Source organism: Passer montanus, unplaced genomic scaffold (genome assembly GCF_014805655.1).
Source record: "Passer montanus isolate IOZ18808 unplaced genomic scaffold, ASM1480565v1 scaffold57, whole genome shotgun sequence".
Taxonomy (NCBI): Eukaryota; Metazoa; Chordata; class Aves; order Passeriformes; family Passeridae; genus Passer; species Passer montanus.
In genome coordinates this window covers 1656860-1674443 of record NW_024370705.1, presented here as the reverse complement: position 1 = coordinate 1674443, position 17584 = coordinate 1656860, and the positions used below count along the sequence as shown (strand labels likewise).

General features: G+C 65.9%; 2 protein-coding genes across 3 annotated transcripts; one reads left to right on the top strand and one right to left on the bottom strand.

The window, feature by feature from the left end:
- The first annotated feature begins 370 nt into the window (after positions 1 to 370).
- Positions 371 to 7702, top strand: RASAL1 (RAS protein activator like 1). 2 transcript variants are annotated; one of them, XM_039726029.1, is made up of 18 exons: positions 371 to 524; positions 1706 to 1762; positions 1851 to 1964; positions 2057 to 2118; positions 2198 to 2327; positions 3056 to 3137; positions 3238 to 3375; positions 3588 to 3676; positions 3776 to 3893; positions 3976 to 4129; positions 4355 to 4419; positions 4500 to 4612; positions 4772 to 4964; positions 5065 to 5202; positions 6216 to 6259; positions 6401 to 6576; positions 6967 to 7104; positions 7451 to 7702. In XM_039726029.1, exons 1-18 carry the CDS (start codon positions 460 to 462, stop codon positions 7588 to 7590), a joined length of 2016 nt encoding a protein of 671 aa, XP_039581963.1. In that variant the 5' UTR covers positions 371 to 459; the 3' UTR covers positions 7591 to 7702. The 2 variants fall into 2 exon arrangements, with proteins under 2 accessions (XP_039581963.1, XP_039581961.1); XM_039726027.1 differs by lacking the exon at positions 7451 to 7702 and having other exon boundaries at positions 6127 to 6255; positions 6967 to 7332.
- Positions 7703 to 8737: 1035 nt separating this feature from the next.
- DTX1 (deltex E3 ubiquitin ligase 1) lies at positions 8738 to 17578 on the bottom strand. Its single transcript, XM_039726159.1, has 9 exons — positions 17265 to 17578; positions 13169 to 13826; positions 11675 to 11736; positions 11391 to 11552; positions 11134 to 11195; positions 10883 to 11041; positions 10215 to 10376; positions 10046 to 10135; positions 8738 to 9298 (listed from the first exon to the last, which is right to left on the bottom strand). Exons 1-9 carry the CDS (start codon positions 17521 to 17523, stop codon positions 9074 to 9076), a joined length of 1839 nt encoding a protein of 612 aa, XP_039582093.1. The 5' UTR covers positions 17524 to 17578; the 3' UTR covers positions 8738 to 9073.
- Positions 17579 to 17584: the final 6 nt, after the last annotated feature.

Here is a 17584-nt window from a genome sequence, read left to right as displayed (position 1 = left end):
GTCCAGTGTTCATCTACTCCCTCCCTACTCTGGCGCTTTGGGGTCCAGACCGAGCCCCCCACCCGGGGGTCACCCACCTCTTATGACATGACGAAGCCCCTCACCACATGTGCCCCCGCTCTGCCGTGGCCCCGTGCCTCAGTTTCCCCGCCTCTAGGACGGAGGGTGGCTTTGCTCTCTGGTCGCTGGCCCGCGATGGGACCCCGCGGTGGGCACGGTGCCACCTCCCCCGCGCTCGCCCTCCGCCCTGTGCCCGCCTGGCGCAGGTGGGAGCGAAGCGGCAGCAAAGGCAGCCGAGAAGAGGAAAGAGGAAGAAGCGGCGGCGGCGGAGGAGGAGGAGGAGGAGGAAGAGGGGGCCGGTGCCGGCAGCCCCGCCGGCGCTTTGCGGGGGCTCAGCGCACCCCCGGGCACCCATCGCAGCCCCCCAGGTGCCCACCCCGAAGTTTGAAGTTCGCCGGCATGGCCAAAAGCACCTCGCTGCGCTGCCGGGTGCTGGAGGGGAAGGACCTGCCCGCCAAGGACCTGTGAGTGGCTCGGGGGCTCAGGGCCCCCCTATTTCCCCCAGACCCACCCCGGGAGATGTGGCGGGGAGGGGGTGCTGGGTGCTCTGCCCTCTCTGGGTGTTCTCTCCGCACAGTTTCGGGGGTCTCTGCTTGCACCAGGTACCCCCAAAGCGGGGGTCTGGGGTGTGCAGGGACTGCCAGCACCACCCCTCCAGGGGTGTATGATCCCCCCAACCCCTTTAGCATCCCTTTCGTGCCCCCCAGCAGGGTGGGCACAGAGGATCCCCCCAAACATGGGGGTGGCACTGGGGGGGCACAGCTCCTGCACCCCCACCCCTTTTGGGGGTGTGGTGATGAGTGGGGGGTGCAGGGTCCCCGCCCGCTCCTGCCCCGGGGACACGGCTCAGCGCAGCTGGCAGTCCCGGGTACCTCCGGATGTGCCAGCTTGGCACCGCCGGCCGCTCCCAGGGCCGGGCAGCCGGGAACGGGGCCGTGTCCCTGCCTCAGATTCTGCCCCCGGGGGGTGTCCCGCTGCGGGGTCTGGGCACAGCGGGCGATCTGCGCAATGATGGGGTGCCCGGTGCCGCTCCCAGCGCCCCCAAACCCAGCTTGGGGCTGTCGTGGGGCTGCAGAGGGGGTCAGGTGAGCCGCTCCCACTTCCCGTCCCGTGGCAGGGACAGAGACTGGGGTCACGTCCCTCATTCGGGGTCTCAGTCCTTGTGGAAGCACTTCCTGCGGATTTGGGGCTCCAGCAGCACCCCAGGGCCGGCACCCCTCGGTGCTGCTCCAGCTGCCATAATCCAGCAGAAAGGGGCTTTGCCGGGAGCGGGTGGATGGTCCCCTGGTCCGTCCCTCATCCCTCAATCCTGTTCTCCCTGCCGAAAGGGTCAGACCGGTGTCACCCTGGCACCGTGGGTTGTCACGGAGACTCGGCTGGGCTGTGCTGCTGGACAGACAGCGGTACCCGCGGGTGGGTGGCACAGGGACACTGCGATGGCTCGGGGTGACCCACAGCAGGTCCTTTAGCCCAAGGAGAAGAGGGGATGCCCCCATCCCGGTGTCAGGGTGGTGTCAGCAGGGCTAAGACCTGGCAGCTCAGCTCACCCCCGGGGCTGGCGCCTCACTGTCAGGGTTTGAGACCCCCAGGATCGGGGGGGACTCCGAGTGGGGGCTGATCCTGGGCACCCCCATCCCCTGCCCAGGTCTGGCTCCAGCGATCCCTACTGCGTGGTCAAGGTGGACAACGAGGTGGTGGCCAGGTACGGGGACACTGTCCCACACTGGGAGGGGGCAGGCAGGAGTGGGGGATCCTCCCTGGGGGGACAGCCACCTCTGCCACCCCGGCAGGACGGCCACCGTGTGGAAGAGCCTGAACCCTTTTTGGGGTGAGGAAATCACGCTGCTTCTGCCCCGTGGATTCCACAGCCTCACCATCTACGTGCTGGATGAAGACACCATTGGGTAGGGGGACAGCACGGGCAGGGTGGGCACTGGGGACCCCCCGAGGGGTGGCAGGTCCCCAGCAGTGCCCTGCTGTGTCTGTTCCCTCACAGGCAGGACGATGTCATTGGCAAGGTCTCGCTCAGCCACCAGCAGATCTCAGCTGAGCCGCGGGGTGAGGGGGGCACAGTGGGGTGGGGGACAGCGGGACTCATGCTGGCACCGCGGGGTGCCCACACTGTCCCCCTCGGCAGGCATCGACAGCTGGCTCAGCCTGGCACCTGTGAACCCCGACCAGGAGGTGCAGGGCGAGATCCACCTGGAGCTGCGAGTCCCCGAGCGGGGCCACCCGCGGGTGCTGCGCTGCCACCTCATCGAGGCCAGGTTGGGGGGCTGGCACCACCACGGGGTCTTATTTTTGGCAGGAGGGAGGAGAGGAGGGGATGGGGACAGTGGTGGCACGGGGTTTGTCCTCCCCTTTCCACACTCGGAAGGATCCTCAGTACACCGGGGTGGGGACATCAGTGGTGCCAATCCACGTGTGACGATGCCATGGGGGCTCAGTGGGAAGTGTGCTGCCATCCCTGCTTGGGGACAGGGGCACAGGAGCACCAGGGTTTGTCCCCAGCAGAATGGTTCATTCTCACATCGTGTTTTTGCCCTTTGGTTTCAAAATTTGGGGAAACTGAGGCAGTGCCCAGGCTGCCCGCCTGGGTTTGGGGTGCAGACGTGTGTGCAAGTTGTGCACGCGTGTGAGCATGCACAGGAACACACGCGCGGTGACACACACACGGTGACACACACACACAGCTGACAGATGGAGCAGGCAGCAGAGGCAGCATCCCGCTGCCATGGCAACCAAAGCAGCTACCAAGGCAACAGGATGGCCATGGGGACAGGGTGGCCATGGGGACAGCCAGGAGGGACGGCAGCACCCCCACTAGGGACTGGAGGAGGAAGGGCTCCCCTGGAAATGGGAGCACCATCTCCCCAGCATCCCCTGGCGCCTGCTGGCTGCCCCATATGCCCAGGCGAGCTGGCACAAAGCGGGGACGTGGGGCTGCAGGACCGTGATGGTGGGGACAAACCCTGCTGACCCCATGTCTTCACAGGGACCTGGCCCCCCGGGACGCCTCGGGCACCTCGGACCCCTTTGGCCGGGTGTCGTGCTGCGGGCACACGTTGGAGACAGCCGTGAGTCACTGCTGGCTGCTGGGTGTGGCACCGGGTCCCCCACGGACCCGGGAGGCTCAGGGCACCTCGTCCCCTCGGCCACCAGTCCCGGTGCCCGCAGGTGGTGAAGAAAACCCGGTTCCCGCACTGGGATGAGGTGCTGGAATTCGAGCTGCCCGAGGGGGAGCTGGGAGAGGCTGTGCTGAGCGTGGAGCTTTGGGACTGGGACATCGTGGGCAAGAACGACTTCCTGGGGCGGGTGAGGACCTCGGGGCACACCGGAACGGGGCAGGGTCCTGGGGGCACCTCTGCACCCCCGTGTGGGGTCTGGGTGACCACCGGTTAGGACCCACCGGCATGGGGGCAGTGCCACATGCAGACCCTGCGTGTCCTGGGCTGTCCCCCGAGGGAGGTGCAGCACAGGGGACTGGCACATGTCCCCCCCACCCAGACCCTGCCCCTGTCCCCCAGGTCGAGTTCTTCTTGGACACCCTCTGCCCAGGCCCCACGAGGGGCTGGTTCCAGCTCCTGCCCTTCCCCAGCACCACCGAGGACCACGGGTGAGTGCAGGCAGAGGGGACAGGGGTTGTGACCAGGGCAGCACGAGGTGACCCCCATGGAGGGCACAGGACCCACGTGAGCCCCCCGTGTCATTGCAGGGGACAGCTGGGTGCCCTGAGGCTGGCAGTGAGGCTGCTGGAGGACACGGTCCTGCCTCCCCACCACTACCAGCCCCTCATCCAGCTCCTCACCGAGCCCATCCTCTGCCCAGCCCAGGTGGGTGCTGGGGCTGCGGGGAACTTTGGGGTGACCACCCCAGCCTGGAGGCCCCGCTGTGCCCACCCTGCCCTCCCCACAGTCCCCTGAGAGCACAGCCCTGGCTGTCCTGGAGGAGGTGACCTCAGGGGAGAGCCGGCAGGACGTGGCCACCAAGTTGGTGAAGCTCTTCTTGTCCCAAGGGCTGGCTGTGCCCCTCCTGGACTACCTCACCACCCGCGAGCTGGCCAGGACCAGTAAGTGCCCAGGGCCACTCCAGTAAGTGCCCAGGGCCATCCCCAAGATCTTCATGGGGATCTGAGCAACCCCAAGCCAGGGTTGCTCCAGATCCCCATGGAGAAAGAGTGAGGACACCAAGGGAGAGGCAGGAAAGGTGCCACATGTCCCTGGGGTTGGGCACACCGGGGACAGCTGGGACGTCACCCTGTGCCCACCTTGCCACAGCCTCTCTGCTCTTCCAGCTGATCCCAACACCCTCTTCCGCTCCAACTCACTGGCCTCCAAATCCATGGAGCAGTTCATGAAGGTGAGCATGGGAAGGGACGCCTCCATGATGTCCCAGCAGGGCATCTGGGGACAAGGACAGTGCCTTCCCACCCCTTGCAGGTGGTGGGGCTGCCCTACCTGCACGAGGTCCTGAAGCCAGTGGTGAACCGCATCTTTGAGGAAAAGAAATATGTGGAGCTGGACCCCGGCAAGATGGAGCTGAGCCGGGGCAGGTGGGCACAGGTGGATGTCTGGGAGTGGCACAGGGCACCTGGCATGTCACTGTGTCCCCTGCAGGGAGGGGGCACCTACTGCTGCTGAGCCCATGGGTCACTTCTGGCCAGCTCAGTGTCCCCATTCCCAGTGTCCCTGACCTGGAGGTGTCCCCACAGGAGGATCTCCTTCAAGGGCTCCCTGTCGGAGGCACAGGTGCGGGAGAGCAGCCTGGAGCTGCTGAAGGGCTACCTGGGGGACATCATCGAGGCCATCGTGGGCTCGGTGGACAAGTGTCCCCTCCCCATGAGGGTGGCCTTCAAGCAGCTCCGCAGGCGGGTGGAGGAGCGATTCCCCTCGGCACAGCACGAGGTGGGGCCCACGGCAGGGCTGGGGGTCTGCACGGCCCCAGGACCACCACCCCAAGCTCTGGGCTGTCCCTGTCCCCTGGGCTGTCCCTGTCCCCATCCAGGAGGTGCGGTACTTCTCCATCAGTGCGTTCCTCTTCCTTCGCTTCTTCGCTCCCGCTGTCCTCACCCCGAAGCTCTTCGGGCTCCGGGAGCAGCACGCGGAGCCCTGCACCGGCCGCACGCTCCTGCTGCTCGCCAAGGTGGGGGACAGCAAGGGCACCCAGGGAGGGGGGTTGGACACTGGGGAGGGGTGGGGACCGATGGGAAGGGATGGAGACACCAGAGAGGGATAAGGACCTTGGAGAGGGGTGGGGACACCAGGGACGAGTGGGGAACCTTGGGAGGGAATGGGGACACCAGGGAGGGATGGAGACACCAGAGAGGGATGGGGACACCAGGGATGGGTGGGGACCTTGGAGAGGGCTGAGGACCTTGGAGAGGGCTGAGGACATTGGGAAGGGAATGAGGACCCTTGCGGAGGGTGGGCGTTCTGGGGAGGGATGTGGATCCTTGGGGATGGACAGGGATCTTGAGGAGGGATGCAAGCACCAGGGAGGGATGGGAACCCTTGGAGAGGGATGGGGATCCTTGGGTATTAATGGGGATCCTTGGGTATTAATGGAGACCCTTGGGGTGGGTGTGGGATCTGCAGAGGGATGGGGACCACTGGGAGAGACAAGGATTGTGGGGAGAGCTGGGGAGGCCAGGGAGGGTTTGGGACTTCAGGGAGAAACCCCAGGAAGGACAGAGACTTCTGTGAGTGATGTGGACCCTGTGGAGAGCTGGGAATGGAGGCCAGAAAGGCAGGAGACCCTGGGGAGGGACAGAAACCCCTGGGAATGATGGGGACCCCAAGCAGGGCAGACCCATTCCTGCCCCTGTGCCACACACCCTGGGCTGGCTCCTTCCTGTGCCACTTGAGGCCAGTCCTGCTGTCCCCAGGCTGTGCCACCACAAACTGGGCACAACACAGGGGCAGAATTTGGGTCCCATCACCCCTCCAGCTACTCCGCTTTTCCCACTCCAACCCCTGAGCCCTGGGGGTCCAGGGGAGCAGCCAGGGTGCTCTAGGGGGTCACACCAGAAGGGACACAGCAGTGTGACCCCTTCCCTGCGTGGGACAGGCTCTGCAGAGCATCGGGAACCTGGGGCTGCAGCTGGGGCAGGGCAAGGAGCCGTGGATGGCCCCGCTGAACGCCATCCTCCTGCCCAGTGTCACCCGTGTCCGGGCCTTCCTGGATGCCCTGGTCACCGTGGGTGAGCGGGGACAGGGGGCAGGGAGGGGACATTGCTGGTGCCGGGTCAGTGGCATCACCCTGGTGCTGCCAGGAGCACCCTCGGGCTGTGGGAGGTGGTGGCACTTGGGGTGACACCGCTCCCTTCCTGCCATGACTGCAGTGGACGAGGTTCCAGTGCCACAGGGACATTCCCAGCCCTCGGCCACCATCAAGGAGGGTCCCCTGCACACCTGCCCAGAGGGGGGGGTGGCACTGCTGCCCCGCTTCTCCTTCAAGAAGAGGCACTTCAGGCTCAGCAGCCAGACCCTGGCCTATGCCAAGGCACCCCAGGGGCAGGTGGGTGATGCTCTGGACCCCCACCCTGTGTGGGGTGCCCAGGGCTGGGGGAAAGGACGTGGGCACAGATTTTGGGGTGTTTTGGGGTAACCAGGTGAACTGCTGCATCCCTGTGGAATGAGTGGGGGATATGGATGTAGGTGCACATATTTTGGGGTGTTTGGGGGTCCCCAGGTTCTCCATGGATATGAGTAATGGATATGGACATGGGCACATATTTTGGGGTGTTTTGGGGTATCCAGGTACATTGCTCCATCCCAGTGGAACAGGTGGAGGATATGGATGTAGAAGCACATATTTTGGGGTGTTTGGGGTTCCCCACGTATTCCATGGATATGGGCAATGGATATGGACATGGGTACAGATTTTGGGGTGTTTGGGGGTCCCCAGGTGCTCGGCTCCATCCCGGTGGAGCAGATCCGGGCAGTGGAGCAGGTGGACAAGGGCGCCTTCCAGCACCCCCACGTCCTGCAGGTGGTGGCACAGGATGGCACCGGGCAACTCCACACCACCTACCTCCAGTGCAAGGTGGGTGACCCCACCCTGCCCCAGCACCCCAAAATCCCTGGAACCCCCCACCACAGCACCCAGAGGGGCCCCAAATCCAGCTGTACCCAGGCTGTACTGGGAGCACTGGGAGTACTGAGGTCAAGGGTATACTGGGTATACTGGGATGTCCTACCCTGGCTGTACTGGGGTCTCTGGGGTACCCTGGCTCCTGCAGCCCCATCCTCCCCTCACTTCCTACCGGGCAGCTTTGCCACAAAACTGTCACTCCTGTCCCCCAGCCCTGGTGCCTATCCCTCCCTCCTCCCTCCTCCTCCCCTGCCCTGGCAGTGCCCTCGGGGGTGCCCCGTCCCTGCTGTCCCCGCAGAGCGCCCCGGAGCTGTGGCAGTGGCTGTGGGCGCTGCGCCAGGCCACCAGCGCCAACCGCGACATGCTGCCCACGTGCCACCCCGGCACCTTCCGCGCCGGCCGCTGGACCTGCTGCCTGCAGCCCACCCGTGCCGGTAGGACTGGGGGTGCCCGGGCTCGGGGTGCCCGGCAGGGGGGTGTCGGTGTCGCCGTGTCCCCACTGCTGTCGTTGGCAGTGCCCGGGTGCAGCCGTACCCACAGCGCGGTGCTGCTGGGGGAGTGCAGCGACCTTGGGGACCCCGCGGTGGCAGCGCAGAGCCTCTACGGGCACCTGCGGTGAGCCCGGGGACGGGGGGGTCCCGGGGGTCTTTTGGGTGCTGTGGGCAGGGCGGGAGGCTGCTGAGGGTCCCTGTCCCAAAGGCTGGTGGGGATTGGGGGTCCTGAGGGCGAATGTGGGGGGGCTGAGGGTCCTTTAGGGGGTGCGGGGCAGGGTGGCAGCGTGTGGAGGGTCCTTGTCCCCAAGGACAGTGGGAGTCGGGGGTCACAGGGTCCTTTGGGTGCTGACAGGCACGGTGGGACCCTGCTGAGAGTCCCTTCCTGCAGGGTGGTGGCGACCAGGGCTCCCGAGGGTGGCACAGGGGTCCCGGGGGACATTTGGGGTCAGTGGGCAGGGTGGGAGTGTCCTGAGGTCCCTGTCCCCCAGCACGGTGGGAGCTGGGTGCCCCGGGGTCCTTTGGGTGCCGGAGGGCAGGGGGGTGTCCTGAGGGTCCCTGTCCTGCAGGGCAGCGCTGGCCGGGGGTCCCGTGGGCAGCGCCGTGGCCGGGCCCCCCTGCCCGGGCCAGGCAGGTACGGGAGCCCCGCGGGGCACCGGGGCCATGGGGACCGGGGGTGGGGGCTGGCACACGCAGGCAGCGCCCGCAGACCCCTGCGGGCACCACAGGGCACTGCTGCGGCTCCCTCCACGAGGGGACAGCAGACACACGCGTGGATCGGGGCTGTGGGGGGGAGATGGTGCGGGTGGGTGCCAGGGGGCAGGCAGGGGGGTGGGGAGCGCGGGTGGGTGCCACAGGGGGCTGTGGGACACTGACCCCACCCTGGGGTGCAGGGCGACCCGCTGGGGACAGGCTGCAGGAGGTGCTGCGAGACCTGGACATCGCCCACGACGCCTTCACCCATCGCGACGAGACCCCAGGGCCACCCCCAAGTCCCCTCCCTGTCCCCAGACCCCCGGTACCCCCCAGCCTCCGCCTCTCAGCCCACCCCGGGAGGGGCAGGGACGCCAGCGGGGCCACAGAGGGGACGCGGGGACAGCAGCCCGGCACGGGGTGTATTCTGTAACACAGACATGTACATGGCACCGGCTGTGCGCGGCTCCCTGGGGCAGCGGCGGGTGACACGGGTGACACGGGTGACACGGGTGGCACAGACGCGCAAAGAGGCCACGGGTAGAAAAAGACCACGACGCTATCGCCACGAGAGCGGGGCGAGCCGGGACGGGACGGGGCGACAGACAGACACACACGGGGACACGCGGTGGGTGGCACCGGGTGGCCCGGGACGGGGGACGAGCCCGCCGGGGGGGCTGCGGTGAAGCGGCGCGGGCAGCGCGGCACGGGCGGGCCCGGGAGCCCCGAGCCCGCCTTCAGTCCTTCAGGGTGGCCTCGGACACGCCCTGGGCCAGCAGCTCGGCCAGGACGTTGTCCAGGTAGTTGGGGTCGGGGTAGCCGTGCCCCGTCAGGTTGGAGCCGAACTCGGTCTTGTGGTGGATCTCGTTCCACACCACCGTGTCCGACTCGCCCGTGGTGTTGGAGGTGCCGATGGTGAAGATGAGCCGCCGGTCCCAGGCCACGATCAGCAGCTTCAGCACCTGCGGCGGGCACGGCCATGGCTCACCCAGCCTGGCACGGACTGGCACAGCCTGGCACGGACTGGCACAGCCACCCAGTGCCCCGGCACAGCACAGCCTCAGCCCCCCAGGGTGGGATTCAGCACGGTGCCCACAGGATGCCACCTTTCCTTGTGGTGCCCCCCACCCCATCCCAGTGCGGCTGCAGCTATCCTATCCTATCCTATCCTATCCTATCCTATCCTATCCTATCCTATCCTATCCTATCCTATCCTATCCTATCCTATCCTATCCTATCCTATCCTATCCTATCCTATCCTATCCTATCCTATCCTATCCTATCCTATCCTATCCTATCCTATCCTATCCTATCCTATCCTATCCTATCCTATCCTATCCTATCCCTCCCTATCCTATCCTATCCTATCCTATCCTATCCTATCCTAGCCTATCCTATCCTATCCTATCCTATCCTATCCTATCCTATCCTATCCTATCCTATCCCGTCCCATCCCCTTTTCTTCCTCACCCCATCCCATTCCTTCCCATCCCATTCATTCTCCTTCCACCCCATCCCTTCCCATTCTATTCTCCTCATTCTTTCTCTTCCCATCCCATCCCATCCCACCCCATCCCCTACCTTCCCTTCCCCACCCCATCCCACTCCCCATCCCATCCATCCTCCTTCCATCCCTCCCTTCCCATTCGTGCCATCCTCTCTCGTTCCATCCCTGCTCTCCTTTCCCTCCCCACCCCTCGGGCTCTCACCTTCCTGCCCTTCTCGTTGTCGGGCAGGTAGCAGTGCCGTGGGAAGCCTCGTGCCGTGAATTTCTTCCCGGGATTGGGATGCTCCGGGCCCTGGGTGGCCGTGGGGACAGGGGGTGAGCGGGGACACGGGGTGGGGGTGTCACCAGCCCGCCGGGGGGTCCCCCCTCACCTGGATGCCGGTGGGGATGTCGTAGACGATCCGGATGGTTTTGGAGTCGGTGTATCCCGGGAGGGAGTGGGGGATGAGGTGGAACTCCATCTTCCCGGGGGGCTGCGTGCCCGTCTTCTCCCCGTAAATGGCCTTACAGGTGGGGCACTGCAGGCTCCCGTCCTGGGGCACCCCGGGGCCTCAGGGGTGGCACCCATCTGGACCCACCCAGCACCCACCTGGACCCCCCAGCACTCCTTAACACCCACCCAGCACCCACCTGGACCCTCCCAGCACCCACCTGGACACCCCCAGCACTCCTCAACACCCACCCAGCACCCACCCAGCACAGACCTGGACCCCCCAGCACTCACCCTACCCCCACCTGAACCCCCCAGCACCCAGCCAACACCAACCTGGACCCCCCAGCACCCACTCGACACCCACCCAGCACCCACCTGGACTCCACCCAGCACCCAGCCAACACCTACCCATCACCCACCCAATGCCCACACCCACTCCAACACCCACCCAACCCCCCAAACCCAGCCAGCATCTACCTGGAACATTCCAGAACTCCCCAGCCCGCACCCAGAAGCCCTCACACCCACCCAGCGCCCACCTGGACCCCCCAGCACCCACCCAGCACCCAGCACGGCCCCGGCACGCCGGCAGCCCTGGGCTCTGACCTTGTTGCCGTTGTTGTACATGGCCAGCAGGCACAGCAGGTGGTACATGTGCCCGCACTTGCCCAGCTTGCCCACCAGCTCGGGCTTGATGCCCCTGGGGCTCAGCACGCCCTCGTAGCCGGAGGAGGTGACCAGCCGCTCCATGCAGATGGTGCAATCCTGCCGGGAGCGGCATCAGCGTCCCGGGGGGACGAGGGGGCACCCCCGGCGCTCTGCCCCAGCCCCCCGGAGCCCCCCGAACCCCCACTCACCTCATCCGGCGGGTTCTTCACCTTCTGGATGTAGCGGCGCACCACGTCCTCGGGGGTCTTACCTGAGGGCAATGCCATCAGAGCCCGCCCGCGGTGCCACAACCCGCCTGCCGCGGGACGGGGACAGCCCTGCCACCCCCTGCCAGCACGGCAGGGACAGCGTGGCACAAAGCAGCGACGGGCAAACCCCGGGGTCCCTCACTTCCCCCTCCGTGTCCCCCGTCCCTGACCCCGCGGGGACATCGGTGGCTCCTTACTCTTCTTGAGCTGCTTCTTTTTGGTTTTCCTGCAGATGCCGTTGACGCCGGGGACAGGTTTGATGTCGCTCTTGCTGACGGGCGGGGGGTGCAGGATGGGTTTGGGGGCGCGGGTCAGGCACACGGGCAGCCCGGCGGCGCACATGAGGATCCCCGTCATCCCTGCGCCGGGAGAGCGCCTGTCTGTCCGTCTGTCCGTCCTGCCCACCCCCCGGCAGCGTCCCCCGCTCCCTCCCCACGGTGTCACCCCGCGGTGACACCGGCGCTGGCCGGGGCCCGCTCACCTGCGAGGGCGGGATGGACGGGGCCGGTGCCGTTCAGGTTCTTGACCGGGAGCGCTGGGACCCTGCAGGACAAGGGACAGGAAGGGCTGAGCCGGGCCGGCAGGGCTGGCACTGTCCCCTCCCGCATGGCATGGCCCGGAGCAGTGTCCTGCCCACGGGACACAGGGCAGTGTCCCCTGGGGGGTGCTGGCACTGTCCCCAGGCAGTGTCCTCCCCACGGGACACAGGGCGAGGTGTCCCCTCACCAGCTTGGAGGGCTGCTGTCCCACCCCAGGGGACTGTCACCCAGTGCCACCTGTGCATCTCTGGGCTCCCAATGGCACTGGTGGCATCCCGTCCTCCTCGACCAGGGCGGAGACCTTGCCAGGGTATCCCGATGGTGACACCCGTGTCCCACACCCCCGCGGGGACGTGCCACCACTCGTGTGCCCCCCAGGGACCCCCACCCTCCTGGGGCTGCCAGCAGCAGGTGGCACTGGTGGCACCGTGCCCAGGGCAGCGTGTGGGGCAGGGACTGGTGTGTCGGGGACAGGGCTGGAAGGGGACGTGTCCATAGGGGTGGGATGGACAGAGGGAAGGAAGGAGGGATGGACAGAGTGATGTGGGACAGGGAGGGAGGGAGGGAGGGAGGGAGCACCCCCAGCAGTGGCATCACCCCTCCCTGACCCCAGGGATGAGTTCAGCAGGCTCAGCCCCACACGAGGCTGTTTTCCCTCATTCCCAAAGCTCCTCTACCCGCACCAAGGCCAGGGCAGCCATGGGGCCCAGCCCCTCCTCCCTGTCCGTAGGTGTGTGCCAGGACAGGGACAGCGATGGGGACAGCGACAAGGACTGCTCAGCCCAGCACACGGAAGGAAAGCAGGACGTCAGCAGGGGAAGGAAATGTGCCAGGAGCTGCTGGGGGCTCAGAGGAGCCACCTGTCCCCCAGCCTAGTGCTGACAGCCCTGAGGGGACACCAGGCCAACCCACCATGGGGTACAGCCGTGGAGATGTGGGTGCCAGGACAGGGACACCCACCAGGACACAATTCCAGGGGTTTGCTCGCCCACCTGGACCCCCCTGGTGAATCATTCCCACCACGGAAGGGACGCTGAGGCTGTGGCCTCTCCCCACAGCCGTGCCCTCCCAGGGATCTGCCCGGTGGCATCAGGCCAGGAGCTGGGTCACACAGCCCATGCTGGCCTTGGGGACACCATTCCCCTGGGAGCAGGCACTCCATGTGCTGCAGCTGCCATGGATAGCGTGGCACAGCCTGGCACGGCACGGCACGGGTCACCACATCCCCTCTGCAGGGATCCAAGCACCACCAGGACCACCCAGGGTGGTGCCCCCGGGGCCAGAGGTGGCACAGTGCCACCAGAGCTGGGGCTGCCCGCAAGGTGACAGCAGGGGACGAGCCACACCAGCACCCCTTTTGCCCCTCTGTGTGCCCACCCCCGCACCCCCCCGCCCCGGTGACACCCCGCTCTGCCCTCCCCACGCTCCCAGCTTACCCGGGGGGGACAGCGGCCCTGGCGCCCAGCCCAGCCCCGCGCTGCGTCCCGGGCCGGTTGAGGTTGTTGAGTCCGGGCAGCGCCGCGCTGGGCACGCCCTGCCCGGGGCCGAACCCCGCGGCCACCCGCAGCCCTTCACCCTTGGCCGTGCCCCCCGCCACCACCGGCGGCGCCGCGGTCCCCGCGGGCCACAGCGCTGCCCCGGCGAAGGTGCTGCTCTGGCGGACGGCGCCGGGGTAGAGTTTGCGGCGCTGGGACGCCAGGATGGCGTTGGAGGCGGCGCGGGTGCTGTTGACCAGCAGGCACTGGGGGCACGAGCAGGGCGTGCCCGTGCTGGCGCCCACCGGCCAGGACTGGGATTTGGGGATGGAGCCCATGGTGAGCGGGTAGGCCAGGTCCATGCGGCGCCGCAGCCGCCGCTTGCGCTGCGTTTGCCGGTTCATTTGGGACATGCTGCTGAAGTAGATGAGGTAGCAGAAGCCCAGGGAGGAGAGGTCCAGCCAGGGGTGCTGCTTCTCGTAGGCGTTCTGGATGGTGATGCAGATGTCCATGTCGTAGGGAGTCCAGGAGTTGTTGTCGTTCTCCCACTCCCACACGATTCCCTTCCCCGGCGCTGAGGAGGGGTCGTAGAAGTTCCTCCGGACGGGGCGCATGGTCCCTGGGGACACAGAGATGGGGGTGACACCAGTGGGGGGACCTTTAGACATCCCCCTGTCCAGCTTCCAGCCCAGCATCCCGCAGGGACTGGGGTGCAGAGGTGTCTTGGGGTGCAGCAGCCACTCTGCCCCTTCACTGAAGCCCCCTTTGCACCCCAAAAGTGTTTCCCTAGGGATGAATCCAACCCTCATCCCACCCTTGGTGCCAGTGGCTCAGACTGCCACCCCTCGGGATCATCCTCCTGGATGTCCTGGGAAGGCCGATGCTGCTCAGCCAATGTGGGAAATTGATTTGTAGAGAATTCTCCAAGGTGAGAATTCAAAATTTGTAGAGAATTCTCTCACCCTTCACACGAGACTGAAAATAGAACAAAAGTTTTCAAAAATGCCTCTCAGTTATTCTACCTCTGGGTCAGAAAAGGGCATAATCCAACAAATCCTTGTGCTTGCCCCAGCTTTTTTCCATCCCTCTGGTCCAAGCCCTTCCCCACCCTCCTGTCCCCGTGGCCATCCCGGAGCAGGGGAAGCATTTCCCGGTCAGCAGAGATTTCCTGACAGCTGCTGGCTCTGGCAGTGGCACAGCCAGGGATTGTCCCACGCAATCCCGGCCCCTCGCCGCTCTTTTGGGATGGAGCTGGATCCCGCAGCCCCCCGGAGCTCCCCAGGAGCAGGGAGGCATCGCAGCCCTCTCCTCGAGTGCCCCCCCGGCACGGGGCCCGTCTATCCCCTGGCCGGCACCGTTTGCCCGGCTCGATTAGCGGCGCTAATTAACGGTCATTAATCATCGGCCGCAGCAGGCAGCAGAGCCAGGCCCCAGCTGCCGCCTTGTGCTGAGGCAGCGCTGCCGGGACCGCGGGAGGGGAGCGGGGGGGCCCTGCTGCCCGCCCCCCAAATCCACCCCACTGCTGGCTCCGGGCACCCACAGCACACCCCACTGCTGGCTCCAAGCCCACTGCCCCCAGCCCCACTGCCCCCCATCCCTGTACCCCACTGCCCACTGCCCCACTGCCCTCCAGCCCCATCCCGTTGCTCGCTCATGTCCAAATCCCACATCCCACCCATAAACACATCCCAGACCCACTGGTCCTTGCAAGTGCATCCCACGTCCCCCTGCCCCCCACATCCCCATCCCAAATCCCACAAAATGCCCCTCACATCCCATTCCAAACCCCACATCCCATTCCAAACCCCACATCCCATCCCAAACCCCACATCCCCATCCCAAACCCCACATCCCATCCCAAACCCCACATCCCCATCCCAAACCCCAGAAAATGCCCCTCACATCTCCATCCCAAACCCCACAAAATGCCCCTCACATCCTGCATCCCCAGAGGATGAAGGACCAGCCCATTTCCCTTGGCACACACAGCTCCCAGTCCCCAAGGGCCACCAGCTGTCCCCATCCCCCAGTCCCTGTCCCCTCTGCCAGCCATGCCAGAGCCACAGGGCCAAGCCAGTGTCCCCAGGGCCACCGGGAGGGGCCGCACGTCCCCGCTCTCGGAACGGGGTCACCTCGTTTCGCTTGTCACTGGGTTTCTCTGTCCCCAGGCACTGCGTGGGCCAAGCCCCCTGAGCCCCCAGCCTCGTGCCAACCCTCCCCATGTCCCCATGTCACAGCGGGCACCAGGAGCGCCCTCAGCTCAGGGGACCCTCTTGTCCCCGAGCACCACGAGCCATGTGGCAGCCTCCAAACCCTGGGCCCCACCCCTGGGGAGAGCTGATGGACGGAGATGGACACGGGGATGGGGCACACAGGGACCACAGTGTGAGGACAGTGGCTCTGTCCCCTGCCATGACACCCCTGGGGCCATCAAGGTCCCTCTCTCCACATCCCTGTCCCCAGGTCCTGCTGGCACAGGGACTGCGGTACCCAGGGACATCCTGGCAAGAGTTGTTTTGTCACCCCAAATCCATTTGTGGCCCCACCACAGGCACAAGTCCCCAAGGGATACCCAGCGCTGTGGCCAGGGGATGCGATGCCAGCTGCTGTCAGAGGATGGGCCCTGGCCAAAGCTGGCAGGAGGTGGCATGGGGACAGCCAGGGTGTCCCGGTGGCTCCCGCAGCTCTGAGTCAGCACAGACCCTCCGGGTCGTGCCGGTGTCCTCGCTGACTCAGGGCTGCAGGTGCCAAGCTGCCCTTTGCCAAGTCCGTGACCGGCTGGGGATGGACTCAGAGCCAGGCTGGATGGCAGAGGCAGGTGGCACATCCCTGCTCCGGTCCCCATCTCAGTCCCCAGCCCACACTCGGGGTCACTTGGCAGCACTGGGGACTGGCAGTGATGGCCTCAGTGGCTGGGCAGAGGTGCCACAACCGTGGGGGTGCTGCTGTGGGTGTCCCCAGGCAAGGCCAGGGGTGTCACCTGAGGTGTGGCAGGTCCCCTGCCTGCTCTGCCTGGCCTGGAGCGGATCCTGCCCCGGGCAGGGATGCAGGGACGGGCAGGAATGCACCCACAGTGGCACATCCCCCACAGCACAGCCAGCACGTGCTGGTTTAATGGGTCACACTGTGACAGGGACACGTTAATGGGGTCTGGGCTCGGTCCCAGAGTGGGACCAGCTCTGATTTCCCACAGGATTCATGGCCTGGATCGCTGCTGCAGCACCAGCCAGCACAGCTGCAGCCACCCCAGTGCCCAGCACTGCCCCAGGGGCCAGCTGGGGCCTCCCCACCTCCCCGGGCATGGAGCAGCTCGGAGGGGAGGATGAGGGGACAGAGGGACACTGGGACACTGGGACACAGCACAGCACAGCAGGTGGGGACATGTTCCTCGGGGATGGGGCCCGTGGTAGATGGGAAAGGAAAGGGATGGAGGAGCCTGGAGGGGCCCGTGGGGGCACTGGAGCCCTGGAGAGAGGGAACAGATGGATGGACAGATGGAGGGAGGGATGGAGGGAGGGATAGATACAGGAATGAAAGTAAAGATACACAGGGAAGGAAGGAAGGAAGGAAGGAAGGAAGGAAGGAAGGAAGGAAGGAAGGAAGGAAGGAAGGAAGGAAGGAAGGAAGGAAATTATGGATGAATAAGTAGAGATACACTGAATAGGAGCGAGGGGAAGATGGATGATGGATGGATGGATGGATGGATGGATGGATGGATGGATGGGATGACAGACAAACAGACATACAGTAACAGATCCACGGATGAATGGAACAACAGACAGATAGACAGAGGGACAGGGAAGGGATGAAGGGATGGATGGGAGGATGGGGGGATGGAAGGAAGGAAGGAAAGATGGAAGGATAGATGGAAATAGGGTGGGATAGAAGGACAGAGGCAAGGAGGGAGGGATGTGCCAGTGGGTGGATGGATGGATGGATGATGGATGGATGGATGATGGCTGGAGAGGGGGGAGCGAAGGCAGTGTGGATGGATGGCTGCATGCACGGATGGACAGATGGAAGGACGGATGTTCCTGGCTCGATGCCAAGCCCTTACCCGTGTCCTGCCGGAACTGATGCATGGACTGGAGGTCGATGACGTAGGGCGCCAGCTGGACATCGACCTGTCCCAGCACCACGCTGCCGCGGGCGTCCTCCTTCAGCACGTTCTCGATGTGGTGGCACACGGCGGCCGAGTAGGGCCGCCAGCGCCCGTGCTCGTTCAGCCACTCCCACACCACCACGCGGGCCACGTTCTGCGGGGGGAACCCCAGGCCCCCCGAGACCAGCATGGCCCCCGAGCCCTGCCGCGCCATGCCCGGGGCGCGGGGCTCACCCGGGGCCGCTCCGAGCGCCGCTCCCGGCCCCCGCGGGCCG